General features: G+C 52.4%; 1 protein-coding gene across 3 annotated transcripts in view; it reads left to right on the forward strand.

Moving 5' to 3' along the window:
- GALNT14 (polypeptide N-acetylgalactosaminyltransferase 14) overlaps positions 1 to 13786 on the forward strand; it is a 208150-nt gene that overhangs the window by 170898 nt on the left and 23466 nt on the right. For all 3 annotated transcript variants that reach the window (XM_027033492.2, XM_027033488.2, XM_027033487.2), the window contains exons 7-9: positions 5404 to 5491; positions 6212 to 6296; positions 9861 to 9964. In XM_027033492.2, coding sequence (XP_026889293.1) covers positions 5404 to 5491; positions 6212 to 6296; positions 9861 to 9964 — 277 coding nt within the window. The remainder of the gene's footprint in view (positions 1 to 5403; positions 5492 to 6211; positions 6297 to 9860; positions 9965 to 13786) is intronic.

Here is a 13786-nt window from a genome sequence, read left to right on the forward strand (position 1 = left end):
GCATGTATCCCTTTGAACTGGTGTTTTTGTATTTTGTATTTTGAATACCTAGTAGTGTGATTACTGGATCGTAGGGCAGTTCTATTTTTAACTTTTTGAGGAACCTCCATTCTCTTTTCCAGAGTGGCTGTACCAGTTTGCATTCCCACCAACAGTGCATGAAGGCTCCCGTTTGTTTCTCCACATCCTCACCAACAATTGTTTTTTGTATTTTTAATTTTAGTCATTCTGACAGGTGTGAGGTTATACCTCATTGTGGTTTTTACTTGCATTTCCCTGGTGAGAGTGATGTTGAATATTTTTGTATGTGTCTGTGAGCCATCTGTATGTCTTCTTTGGAAGAATGTCTGTCTATTCAGGTCCTCTGCCCGTTTTTTAGTTAATTGGGTTTTTTTGTTTCTTTCTTTCTTTCTTTTTTTTTTTTTTTGGTGTTGAGTTTTAAAGTTCTTTATATATTTTGAATACTAACACTTTATCAGGGAGGTCATTTGCAAATATCTTCTCCCATTCAGTAGCTTGTCTTTGAGTTCTGTTGATTGTTTCTTTTGCTGTGCAGAAGCTTTTTATTTTGATGTAGTTCCAATAGTTTATTTTTGCTTTTGTTTTCCTTGCCTCGGGAGACATATCGAGAAGAAAGTTGCTATGTCCAGTGTCAGAGAAATTACTGCCTGCGTACCACATTTTGTTTATTCGTTCCTCTGCTAATGGACATTTGGGTTGTTTCCATCTTTTTACTATTGTGAATAGTGCTGCTGTGAACATTAGTATGCAAGTTTGAGTGCCTGCTTCTAATTCTTCGGGGTGATACCAACGAGTGGAATTGTGGGATCATGTGGCGATTCAGTGTTTGATCTATAGGACCCCCCCAGGCTAATGTGGCCCTGCAGGATATGTTAGGGGGCCTTGCTTTCCTCAGACAACCTTAATGAACCCTTTCCACCCCAGTGCCTATGAGGCCATCACAGAAGCCCTTTCTGAAAAATGCTCTCATTTTTGCATCCCTGGTCAGCCTCACCTGCAGGGCAGAGAAGCCTTCATCGTTTCTTCCTCCTGCGTGTGAGTGCTCCTTGCCACCCAGTGCTCCTCCTGTGGCAGTCACTTGGCCCCAAATAGAGCTCATCCTCCCAGGCTGAGCTCCGGATCCCCACCGCTCTCTGATCTAAAGCTTTGGTAGCAGGGGACTGGCCGGACAAACCCTGGAGCCGTGGTCTGGCTCTGCCCCTTGCGGAGCGCCACAGCAGCCTCTGTGGGCTGCAGAGGTTTTCTCCAGACCCTGGCTCTTGTTGCTAGAACATTCCACTGAGACATCCCTTCCAGGACAGGGATGTGGTCGTGTGTCAGCCTGTGTTTCCACACGTCTTTGTATTGTGTCTCGTCTCAGAGTAAAACGTGATTTGATCTTGTGAGTAGAAGTGGAAATTTTAAGCTGTAATTGGAGTTGGGGATTTTCAAAAATAGAAAGAGATAAGAGAGAGGCCGAGTTTGGGCTGTCAGAAACCGTCCTCAGCTGGTCTTTTCCACAAGGAACTCTCTCGCGTCCCGTCTCCTCCCTTCAGCTACACGATGATACTTGAAACAAGCACCAGGTTGGTTTTAATTCTTTTAACAGAAGCCTCTTTCTCCCCGCTCCTCATCTACATGTCTCTTCAGTAGGAAAAAAGATTTTAAGAAATTTCAATCCCTTTAGCATTTGGTAAATTTATGTAAATAATGGCTTACATATGCTTCAAAGCCTCTCACACGCCTCCCTCTCTTCTTCCACCCAAAAGCCCTGTTAGGAAGGCAAGATGGTTTGGCAAATAATAATTTGTCTTCACTTTATAGATGAAGAAACAGTTCCTCAACGTGTGCTGGTTTGCTTAAGGTGATGTGAATTCTAGATAGCAGCGTCAGAACGAGAACCCAGGTCTTCTGTCCCCTCCTCGAGGACCCCTTCCTTCTCCCCCACCCCGCCCCTCCAGCCTACCTTAGAGGCTCCATCGTCACCCTCCAGTGCCCGTCCTCTGTCTTCCCTAGACTGTGAGGCCGTATCCATCTTTCCATCTGCCACAATTCCTAAACCATAAGAGGTGCTCAGTAAAGCTGGTTCACCAAGTGAGTGACTGATCTCTCTAGCTTTCTGAGTGCCCATTCACAGTGTAATTTTAGTTACATGAATGGGTGGAGGAAGGAGAGGTGTACCGCACAGGTGATCGATGGCCATTGGCTGGTGCATTCAGCCTCTGTCATTGCTGCCAATGGACTTGGTGGGGGGGGGGGGGGAGGAGACGGGGTCCAGGCCATGGGCCTGCCAGTGACTCCTCCAGCTGCCTGCTTAAGCCTACCTGTGGGCCTAGCCTTGAAGACCAGCCAACTGGAGCTCACGGGCCAGCACCTGTGGTGGCTTTGGGTATCTTTACCGGAAGTCCTTCCATCCCTGAGCCTGTAGGAAGAGAGGCCATTTTTCTCAACTGTAACTGACCCATCCACTTTGCTACCAGCCATCGACATAGTACCCTCAGAGCGAGTTAACAGCCAGCCTCTTGAGCCAACGCTGATGAACACCTGCTGCCCAGCAGGCCGTGGGCTGGGGCTGAGTGCTGTGCAAGTGGAGCAGTTACTGACCCCCAGGGTCACTCAGATTTGCGTCCTGGCTTTAAGGGTCACGTGTAAAGTCTCCTGCAGCCTCTTTTTAAGGACATGGCTTCACACACCACTGAGCCCCAAACATCCCTCATTACCCACCTGGTCTCCATGACTCTAAGCAGACACCACATATGAACTGTGATAGGAGTAATAGAAGGGACGTACAGGGACGGTGCACCAGAGCTGACGCACCCTGGAGGCGGAGCCCCTGGGTGGCTTCTGGGGAAGGCTGTGGCCCAGGCAAGCAACCAGCATTTTCCCAGGCAAGCAACCAGCATTTTATTTTGCATTTCAATTTCCAAATATTGAGGAGAGATTTGAAACACCAGGATTGTGGTGTGGGGGTCCCCAGACCACCCGCAGATTCAGTAATTCACTAGAAGGACTTGGAACTTAGCAAAACTATTATATTCATGATTACTGTTTGGTGTAGCAAATGGATACAGGTTAAACTCAGCAGTGGGAACAGGTGCATAGAGAGTTCCAGGCACAAGCTTCTAGTTGACCTCTTTCAGTGGGATTATACACATGGCACTCACTTCTCCCAGCAGGGATGTATAACTACATGTACAGAGCATTTCGGAACAGGAAGCCCACCCAAGCCTTGGTGTCTGGGCTTTTTGTTGGGGGTCAGTCACCTAGATGTGGCTGACCACCCCCCGCCCCATGGTCTCCATGCCCCTCCGAAGGTCAGGTTGAGTTGGTACCACACGACCCAAGGCCCTCATCATAAGTCACACTATTAGCGTAGACTGTCTGGTATATCTCAAATCTCCCAGGGAAACAGGGACACTCTTCTAGGCAGGGCATTCTGAGGGCTTAGGAGTTACTGCCCAGAAGCTGGGCAAGGGCCAAACATATCTCCGGGCAAGATTAATTCTCTGCTGCACAAGCATTGACATAAGGACTTAGTGAAGCTGTAAAGACCCAAACACTCAACAAGCCAAGGCAAAATGAGGACTTTGTCAGACTCACAGAAGAAGTTCAGTCTCCGAACTTCTGCAACCATGTCAGAATTCAAGTCACAAGGATGACTTTGAGGTTGTGTCCATGGGGAGGTATTGGTGTGGATGGCCGTGCGTGGGCACGTGGTGCGTGTGCACACTCAGAGATGCACAGTGACAGAGCCTGAGTGGTGCCTGGAGAGCAGTGGCAGCTGGGCAGGTGCTGTGTCGACTGTGGAAGGAGCATCTGTGCGCGGCCCAGAAGTAGAAGCAATGCATTGAAAATGAGCATTTCTTTCCACATGGGCCCCTTGCCTTCCGAGGTACCTTGTCACTGTCAGGATGAGTCACACGTGGAAGCTGAGGGCCAAATGAAGTCTGTGAACATAAAAGCAGGCACCTGGTGAGTCCGAGCTTAAAATAAGGAGACAGCCTCATCTGGGAGAGAGATTGAACTAGGAAATGAAATGGCGACAAGGAGAATAAGAGGTTCCTGCCTGTGCCAGCAGGTGGTAGGTGTGGAGGATTGGAGATGTGGTCCCGCCTGATTTCCCCGACCTGCTGGCTCTCCCAGGCTGCTTGGTTTCCATTTGGCTGTGGAGTCTCCATGTTCACATCTCCTTTACCCTGCCCCCAGCTTCCCCTCCCGCAAGCCAGGTACAGGGTGTTCACCCAGAGCAGGGAAGGCTTTAAAAATATATGCAGCACCTTGACAGCCCCCAGGAGCTGGTGCCTCTGTCTTGCATATTTTGAGAATGTTTCCTGGATGACTTTGATGCCTATAGACAGGGGAGCCTGAGGGATACAGCAAGCGAGGAAGCCGGAAAGGGAGATACAGGCCTAGTTTTGATGGTCTCGAATGCCAGGCTAAGGAGTTGGAACCTTATCTTGCAGGCAGTTCAGGTTTTTAGCTGTTGAGCCGCACAGTGAGATTTTCACATCGTAATGACAATTTCGGCGGCCGCCGAAGGGAAGAGAGTGGGATAAGGTAGGAGTCCACTGCGGTACGCCAGGTGTGAGGGGGGAAAAATGGAGGCAGGACACACTCAGATGAGCAGTTTCAGAGTTAGATTCGACGGGTGATGGGCAGAGGCGAAGCTTTCTGCTTTGTGCTGGGGAGACGGAGGGATATGTGATGGTTCTGTTAGCAGAAATAGGCAACCGAGGGAAAGGAGCATGTTTGGGGACAAGATGATGAAGCCATCACTGAAAGCCCATGGGGCATCCACGGAGGTGGCCAGTGGCATACTGGATCTGAGTCTGGAAGGAAGGGGGTGAGTCAGGGCTGGAGGCACCGATCTGTGACCATCACAAGTGACACCTGAAGTTAGGAATGTCTAGAGATGCTATTCGTAAACGTAGGCATAGAATGAAGGTATTTGGAAATTCCAAAGTGCTTTTCCTGTGGGTGTGTGGCTTCTTTTCATGGGACTGCAGGTAGAGGTCACCTTCCGGGCTGACTGTGGCCTCTGCCTCCTGAGACCCCACTTATGGTGAAGGACTTTTAGAGCCCCCTTCTTCCTGCTTTCCCCCTTCTTCATGTGCATCCCTCTCCAGCTGGCCCCTGCCATGTCCCCACCATGCTCCGAAGGCCACTGTGGCTGAGAAGGACTCCAGGAGTCAGAGAAAGGCTCCTGGCGTTTTAGGCAATGGAACCAGAGAGGTCACGGTACCCCATTTTCTAGATGAGAAAATTAAGATCCAGAGCTGGCAGTGCTTAGTCAAGGCCACAAAACCAGCCTGGCATTACCAGGGCGAGGCTCTGCCAAGCTCACTGATTCCCAGCCCGGCTCCTTGGCACCACAGGCTGAGCCCGGAGTCTGCTGTCTTCCAGGACTACACGCGGGTGGTGTGCCCCGTGATTGACATCATCAGCTTGGACAACTTCAACTACATCGAGTCCGCCGCGGAGCTCAGGGGTGGTGAGTAGGGCCAGCACCCCTCCCCAGCAAGAACTCGCTGCTCCTCCTGGTTGTTGCATTCAAGGGGGAAAGTGGGGGAAGCGTCTGCTGGTGGTTTGTCTGGAGCGTCCAGCCCTGAGTCCTACAATGCTGGTGGCTCCATTGTGGCCTTACCACTGAGGCCACGAATGGAACAGCCAGGGGAGTGTGTAGGATGATGCCTCCAACCCCCAGAGCCCTGGCTCTGATATGGGCTCGCTCTGGGACCTGAGAACAGGAGGGAGGCAAGGACCCCCCCAGCTAGGCAGGGCCTGACTTGTTCTGTCACCTCAGCACTGGTCGCCATGCTCTCTCTGAGGCCCACCAAGGTTCTGCTCAGGGCCTAGTGCTGGTTCCCCAAAACTGATCTGAGGTAGCTCAGCCCCTTACAAAAACCTGCTGGCGCCTCCCCAATGCTCCTGGCCAAGGGCCACGCCCGTAACTACCCATCCTGTCCCCCTTGGACTCTGTCGCAAGTGACTCTATCGTCTGCCCTTTATCCTCTAACTGCCCAGCAGAGAAGGCTCAGAGAGGCAGTAGGAGGTAGAGAAAGAGAAGCTGTGGGAGGGACATCTGGCGGCCTTCTTGCTGACCAGCCTGGGACCAGCTTCCCCGGATGCATTCATGAGCTTCCAGAAAAGGGACGCGTTGCGCAGGGACAACGTGAGAGACCAAATCAAGCGACTCGGTGCTGTGTTCCAGGGTTTGACTGGAGCCTCCACTTCCAGTGGGAGCAGCTCTCCCCAGAGCAGAAGGCTCGGCGCCTGGACCCCACCGAGCCCATCAGGTAAGTCAGGGCAGGGGTGGCTGGGCAGATCTGTCACCACTCGGACCTTCCCGCTGCCGCAGAGTGTAGGAGGCATTTCACATTGGACGCTCAGGACTGGGCAGAGGCCAGGAGAACCCTTGCCAGGCCAGCAAGGCCCTTACGTCAGGAGTTTCTGTCTTCAAGGAGATGTCTCCTGAGGGGACAGGGGTCTGGTAAGGCCTGTGCTGAGGAGCTGTTCGGTGTCACCCTTCCCACACTAGCGCCTCGTACTTACACTTCCCGCGAAACGTTGGGAAGTTGGGACCAGATGGTCCTGTTTGAGCCTCTGACTGGGGAAAAGATGGTTCCTTAGGGCCAGAGCTGAGCTACCAGGCAGGATTCAGCCCGGGAAAGGTCAGGTCAGCAGTGCTGTAAGCAGAGGCTGATCTCGAGGCCTGGCCACTGCTGCTTGTTAACAAACACGTCTGGGGCGCCTGGGTGGCTCAATCAGCTAGACGTCTGACTCTGGCTCAGGTCACGATCTCACAGTTCATGAGTTCTAGCCCCGCATCGGGCTCTGTGCTGTCAGTGCAGAACCCGCTTTGATTCTCTGTCTCCCTCACTCTGTGCCCCTCCCCAACTTGCGTGCATGCACTCTTTCTCTCCCTCAAAATAAAATATATACAAACAAACAAACACACATCTGCTGTGTCCTGTCTGAGAATGAGATGGTGGCATCAACTCCAGGCTCTTTTGCGGGCGTTCTCTCTCAGGCCCCTGCTACGATTCGCTGCACATGGTGGCAGGATGGCCGCCTGGGGCCCGGGACCTGTCGCGGGGCCGGGGGTAGAACAGAGCATGGTGTCCACCCAGCAGGGAGCCTGTGTCCTGAGCACTGAGAACGTATGGTGTGGGTGTTCCTACCTAAGGCTGGTGCACGTGTCCCAGACCTGTTGGGGAATCTCCAAGCTGACAGCTGTCTGCTTCAGGTGAGGTGTCAGGAGGATAAAAGTGCTTGGGGAAATACAGACAAGACCACTAGGATGCAGTTTCTCTGGCTGGTAACTTAGGGATGCCCCACATTCTTCATGGGCATCTCCGTATCTCTGGACCTGCCGTAGAGTAAACGTTTGCTCACTTGCACTGAATTAACTTAAGAACATAAGTCAGATTGTGAACCAAGGAGCTATGAAGAGCCAAATGGGGACACTCCAGAGAGACGTGTGTGTTCAGGAGAGCTCTACCAGGGACCTCTGTCTCACCTACCTGCCGGCCTCTCCTCCCTCCTCCTCCAGCTGTCATAATCTGGAGTGATGCCAAGAGGGAGATTGAAGCCAGATGGCATGCTGGCTAATGCCTTTTCTTTCTTTCTCTTTCTTGCTTTCTTTCTTTCTTTCTTTCCTTTTCTTTCTTTCTTCTTTCTTTCTTTCTTTCTTTCTTTTCTTCTTTCTTTCTTTCTTTTCCCTTCCTTCCTTCCTTCCTTCCTTCCTTCCTTCCTTCCTTCCTTCCTTCCTTCCATGTTTATTTATTTATTTATTTTGAGAGAGAGTACACATGCGAGCTGGGGAGGGGCAGAGAGAGAGGGAGAGAGACCATCCCAAGCAGGCTCCACACTGTCAGTGCAGAGGCCAATGAGGGGCTCGATCCCCTGAACCATCAGATCGTGACCTGAGTGGAGATCGAGAGTCGGACACTTCACCAACTGAGCCACCCCGGCGCCCCCTGCCCTTTATTTCTAAAGGGAGAGTAGAACCTTCTTCCCACACTGAGAGCTCCATGCAGCACACATCAGCTTCTCAGCTACCCAACAGTGGCAGCACATGATATGGTGGTGGACCACATCAAGGACGAAGGGGGCGGTGGTGCAGCCACCTCCTGGTGTTACCCTTCTCTGTCCCAGTGGTGGCATTCTGAGGGTGGGCTCTTTTCTTGTGGGAATATCCCTGCTCCCAGAATGAGTGTTTCCCAGCATTAGGTCAGTTTGCAGGAAATAGCAGGGGGGCATGGCTTTGGGAGACCTGGTTTCTGGACCTGCTCTCCATCAACTAACTGATGTGGGTGAAAACTGCCTTCACCCTCTGGACGCACTGGATGAGGGGCCAGGTCCCTGAGGGCTTGCCCACCTCTCCCAGCCACCGATCCTTATAGACACACGTCTCTAAACTTGCTGGATTATTTGGTTGGACTCTGCTATCCTTGTCTGCCTTCCTCTGCAACCTTTTCCTTCCCAAGTGGCTTCTCTGGCATCTCTCTCAGGCACCAGAGGCAGGGGAAGGTGGGGTGGGATCCCATGGGAAAAAAACAAAGATGAGGGTGTATTAGTTTGTTGGGGTTCCTGCAGCAAAGTACCACACACAGAATGGCTTATCGACAGAAATGTATTGTCTTGCAGGTCTGGAGGCTTGAAGTCGAAAATCAAAGTGTCGACAGGGTCGATTCCTTCTGAGGGCAATGCCGGCCTCTCTCCTTGGCTTTCAGGGGGCTCTCTTCTCCGTGCCTCTTCACATTATATGCTCTCTAGGCACGTCTGTCTCTCTGGCTCTGTGTTTCCTTTTTTTAAGGACACTAGTCACATGGGTTTGGGGTTCACCGTAATGTCCTCATTTTAACTTCTATAGAGACTCGCTCCTTAAATAAGGTCACATTCTGAGGTATTGGGGGTTAGGACCCCAACATAGGTGACATAACCCCTGATAGAGGGGTAAAGAGGGAAGAAAAGGAGAACACAATCTCAAAAAATGGATGTGCAATTTTTAAAAAAAATTTTTTTTAACGTTTATTTATTTTTGAGACAGAGAGAGACAGAGCATGAAGGAGGGAGGGGCAGAGAGAGAAGGAGACGCAGAATCGGAAGCAGGCTCCAGGCTCTGAGCCATCAGCCCAGAGCCTGACGCGGGGTTCGAACTCACGGACCGCAAGATCGTGACCTGAGCTGAAGTCGGACGCTTAACTGACTGCACCACCCAGGCGCCCCTGGATGTGCAATTTTTAAAAAATATTTATTTATTTTTGAGAAACAGAGTGCAAGTGGTGGGGGGGGGGGGGGGAGAAAAGGAGGAAGACACAGAATCCAAAGCAGGTGCCAGGCTCTGAGCTGTCAGCACGAACTCACGGGGCTCGAACTCACAAACTGGGAGATCGTGACCTGAGCCGGAGTCAGACACTTAACTGACGGAGCCACCCAGGCGCCTTAGGATGTGCTGTTAACAGGTGCTGCCTCAGTCTTCCTTCCCTGCCTGGTCAGTGGCCCGCTGCCCGGGCTCCCAGTAATGGAACCCCCCAAGAGAGCCACGCTGGGCAGGGCCTGTGGGAGAGACCAGTGAAGGATCCCCAGGCCCTCAGAGCAGCAGTGTTCTGAGCAAATCCCAGCTCCCCCAACGGAAGGCATGCTGATGAGTAAATTAGCCTGTCTGTGAGGCCAGGAGATTTAAAATCAAAAGAAAAAACTCCAGAGCATGTTCTTGTTTTAGGTAATAATGCATTGGCCCTGTGAAGAGGAAGAGAAATGGGGAGAAAATTGTATTGAGCTCTGCACTGCCAGGGCAGACGAATGTGACGGCGGTCTCTCTCCCGTAACTCCCTCCCTTCCTTCCAAATGCATAGGACTCCGATCATCGCTGGAGGGCTCTTCGTGATGGACAAATCCTGGTTCGAATACCTGGGGAAATATGATACAGACATGGACATCTGGGGTGGAGAGAACTTCGGTGAGTCGCTGTCTCTGCGTCCTGAGGCCGGGTGTCATCTCTGTGTCCTGGAACCACGTGTACCTGGGGTGAGGGCCTGGGAGGGGCCAGTAAGTCACTCCTTGGGGGCAAGGCCAGTGGGGGCACCGGAGGAGTGGTTGCTGGGAGGGTGGAGGTAACAAGGCATTTCTCCGTGGGGCCGCACGGACGCTGAGCACCAGGAAAGCCTTCCCGGGGAAGATCGTTGGGGCAAGTTGAAATGCAAAAGCCAGGAAGACTAAGGAGGAATACCAAGCCGGAGGCTTGAGCTGGGAGCTCTGAACTGGGGATCTTGGAAGGGGCCCAGGGATGGAGAGGGCTGACAGTGACCCCGTGACTTGGGTAACATCTGTTGGCTGCTCTGTGCACACAGCACTCAGCACCAGGGTAATGAAGAGGGTCTGGGGTCATCGCCACAGAAGCCCAGGAGCATCTGGCCCTTGTCTTTTAGTGAGAGAGAAAGGGGTGTGGGTGGAAGGGGTGCAAAACTGTGCAAGCGTGTCTGGCTGCAGTGGTGTGGGCCTGCATTCTGCAGCTATGGGAGAAAGAGCAGTCTGGGACCCGCTCGTGTAGCTTGTAGCACTGAGTGAGCCCAGAGCTGCCTCATGTAGTAGAAGTGCGACAAAAGGGTGCTCCTTGCGGTTATTGTGAAACTCCACAGAGTCGGGTCTGTAAAACTCCCAGAGCCATCTGCACACAATGCCAGCAGGTGTTGTGTTGGTTTCCTTTCCCTGCTCCCAGCCGGCAAGATCCAGGAAGTGACCAGAATATGGGCTGGGACTCGATTTTGTTTTGTTCCCAGCTGTCTCTAGTGCTTATGGTAGTGGCCACCTTGAAGGTGGCTTTGGTAACTACTTGTTGAGGAAGACACTGGAGAAAGAGAGGAAGAGGCCACAGTGTCACCGGGGAGCGTTGGGCACAGGCTCACGGAGCAGTGACGTGGCCTGAGAATGACCCGTGGGGCTTGGCTGGGCATTTAGCAGTAATCTCATGCATTGTCCTCTGCCAGTGTTTTTTCCTGTCCCTGCCTCCAGAGTGTTTTATGGCTTTCTTCCTCAGTCACTAAGAGTTATTTTCCAGGAATTTATGGCTGCTGGCCTGACCCACAGCATCTGTTCTCCCAAACTGGGCAGTGTAGAGAAACCCATCAAAAGTATACATCTCTTGCCATCAGGGGCCAGATTGGAAGCTCAACAAACGAGCAGAAAACCCCAATCCCACGAACCAAACTGCCTCCCCTTCCTGGCACCCGTCCCCTGGAACAGCCTGGGGAAATAAATCGGATATGGGTTTGAGATCAGCTGTGCCTGCACGGGCCCAGAAGAGCTCAGAACGGGGTAGAGTCTTGTCGATCCCAATGGGGACGAGATTTCTGTCTTTCTGGGCAGCCCAGAGCCCAGGGCATCGTGCCACTCAAGGTGTCTCTCATGATCCTCTCATGTGCTCCGGCCTTTCCTGCTACAATCAAACGAATCGTTTCTATAGCACTTTTGACACACATCCTGTCTCTGCTCAGGTGCTGTTTATGACAACACGTTCACTGCTTCACAGTTCGGCACATGCTCTTGTTGTGAATTTTTGTGTTAAACTGTTAGAAAATTCTCCTTGGTGGTAACCCATCTCCCTCTAGCCTCTGTCTGTTGGGACTTGTTCTGCCCCCTTGAACCCTACAAAGTGAGTGTGAGCCTTCCTTCACGTGGCAGTCGCTTTGGGATTCAGGCAGCATGTTATTTTTAATGATGGCACATTCCGGTCCAACCTTCCAGTACCTTCTGTTTATAGCAATGTTGACACACATCTGCCCACATTAAGTGGCAATCTCAGCTAGTTGCTTCCGGTCGTGGGACATTAACAAGTGCTGATTCCACTGGGGAAGTAGGGAGGGGCTTCTGCGGAGGTGTGGGAGAGGCATTTTCCGATCCAACACAAATTTCTTTTTTTTAATTTTACAATCCAACACAAAAAAGCTCTACAGACAGCTATCCCAGGAAACACCGCTTTCTCCCATCCCAGCATCCTGTTATGTTATAGCCGGCTCTCAGCACTTTGAAAGCCATTTCTGGATTTTTTTTTTTATTTTTTTTTTAAGCATTTTATATGCCAGAAGATGCAGGGCTTCTCCAACGGTGCGTATGTCACATGGAGCACCCCAATTCTGCATGCAAACATAGGTAGGCACCCGAGTGGGCATTTGGAAGAGCCCATCAGGATGGGGATGATGATCGGGGGTTTAGTGGGGTCGGGGAGCTCTCTAAGCTTCAGGGATGGTGCTGAGGGAAGGAATTCTGGCTCCAGGGTGTGGCAGGGGGGCCTCCCCGCAGCCCAGCTCACCAAGTGCCGGGATCCGCACCCGAAGCATCATTGTTCACATCCACCCTTCTCTCCAGCCCCAGGACTATTCTGTTCCCCTCAAAGCCAGCCTCCCACTGGGCCAGAGAGCACTGAAATGCAGGTCTCTCCCACTTCCCAGGCGTGGTGGCCACCGTGGGTGCTTCTTGTCCTAAGGACGAGGCCCACACCCCTCAGCTGAGTCCCTCCTGGTGTGTGCCCACCTCTCCAGCCATCAGTCCGGAGGCACAGCCCCAACATGCCCGGCCCTCTGCAACCACCTGGCCTCCCTCCTCCACCGAGTGTGGACTCCACTGCACAACACAGCTCCGGGGCGGCCTCCCCCAGGACTAGCACACCTTCCCCGCCCGCTCTCCCGCCCACCCCACTCACTCTGGGCCCCTCCGCACCCAGTTCTCCTCTCTACGAGGCCTGGGCCCTCTCTGTATTTGCGTTCATTCACCTGTGCCTTCCGCCTGCCTGCCGCTAAACCCGGGACGAGGCGAGAATATGCCTCCAACCTCTAGTCCTAGAGGCCTAGAACACTGGAAAGTGCTGGCTACCCGTGTTCCAAACCAAGGGACTGGGAGCTGGCGAGTGGATTCTTCTCCAGAGCCCCCAGCATGGAACGTGGTTTGCACACCTGGATTTGGGCCTTGGGAGGCCCTCAGCAGGGGGCCCAGCCAAACCCACACACCAGGTTTGTGTGGCCTTTGTTATGGCAGCAAAGGTGACGATTACCCTCCCCTGCCCCAGGGCAGCTGGCTGTAAGTAGATAAAGCTAATGCCCCTGCTACCCCTTCAGACTCAGGGGTGGGGGGTGGACAGCACCTGCTAAAGGAGCATGTATCTGACCTGCTGGACTAGTTTCTCCCTGGAACCTTCTCTTTCTGCCTCTCCCTCTTCATGCTGGATGGCTCAAGGTGACGGAGATGGCCTCATCTGAGAAGAGCATCCACGTCTGATGAAAAGTCCTCTCCCCACAGACAGGGAACTAAACTAAAGCAGGCCACAGCTCAGTTCCTTCTCTGGGCCGTTGGACCGAAGCTCCATGCCCCGATGAAGTCCCCCAGGACCATCCTTTCCCACTGCTCCTGGACTTCCCCACGTCTACCCTGGGCCCAGCAGAGATGACACACATGGCTTGTTTTCATAGGGATTATGGAAAGATAAGTGTGCCACCTTGGCATTTGCAGGCTTATGGCTCTGGGTGACCATGGTGGGCCTGTGGCTACTGCCTGTTCAGAAGCTAGGGGCCTGGATACAGCGAGGTGGCCCCAGATGGTATGAGGTGTGGTTTTGTAGACCAGAAAATGATCTCTACTCAAGTCCATGCATTCATTAAAAACTAATAACAGAGTTTCCAGGCCCAGAAGGTCCTGAGAACTTAAAGATCATTAAAAGGAGCTGGGTCTCTATGGCCACATTTGTATGCGTGGACTTGTGGAGAACAGTAGCCCACCACAGCTCACTCCA

The sequence above is a fragment of the Acinonyx jubatus genome, chromosome A3, assembly GCF_027475565.1.
Source record: "Acinonyx jubatus isolate Ajub_Pintada_27869175 chromosome A3, VMU_Ajub_asm_v1.0, whole genome shotgun sequence".
Lineage (NCBI taxonomy): Eukaryota > Metazoa > Chordata > Mammalia > Carnivora > Felidae > Acinonyx > Acinonyx jubatus.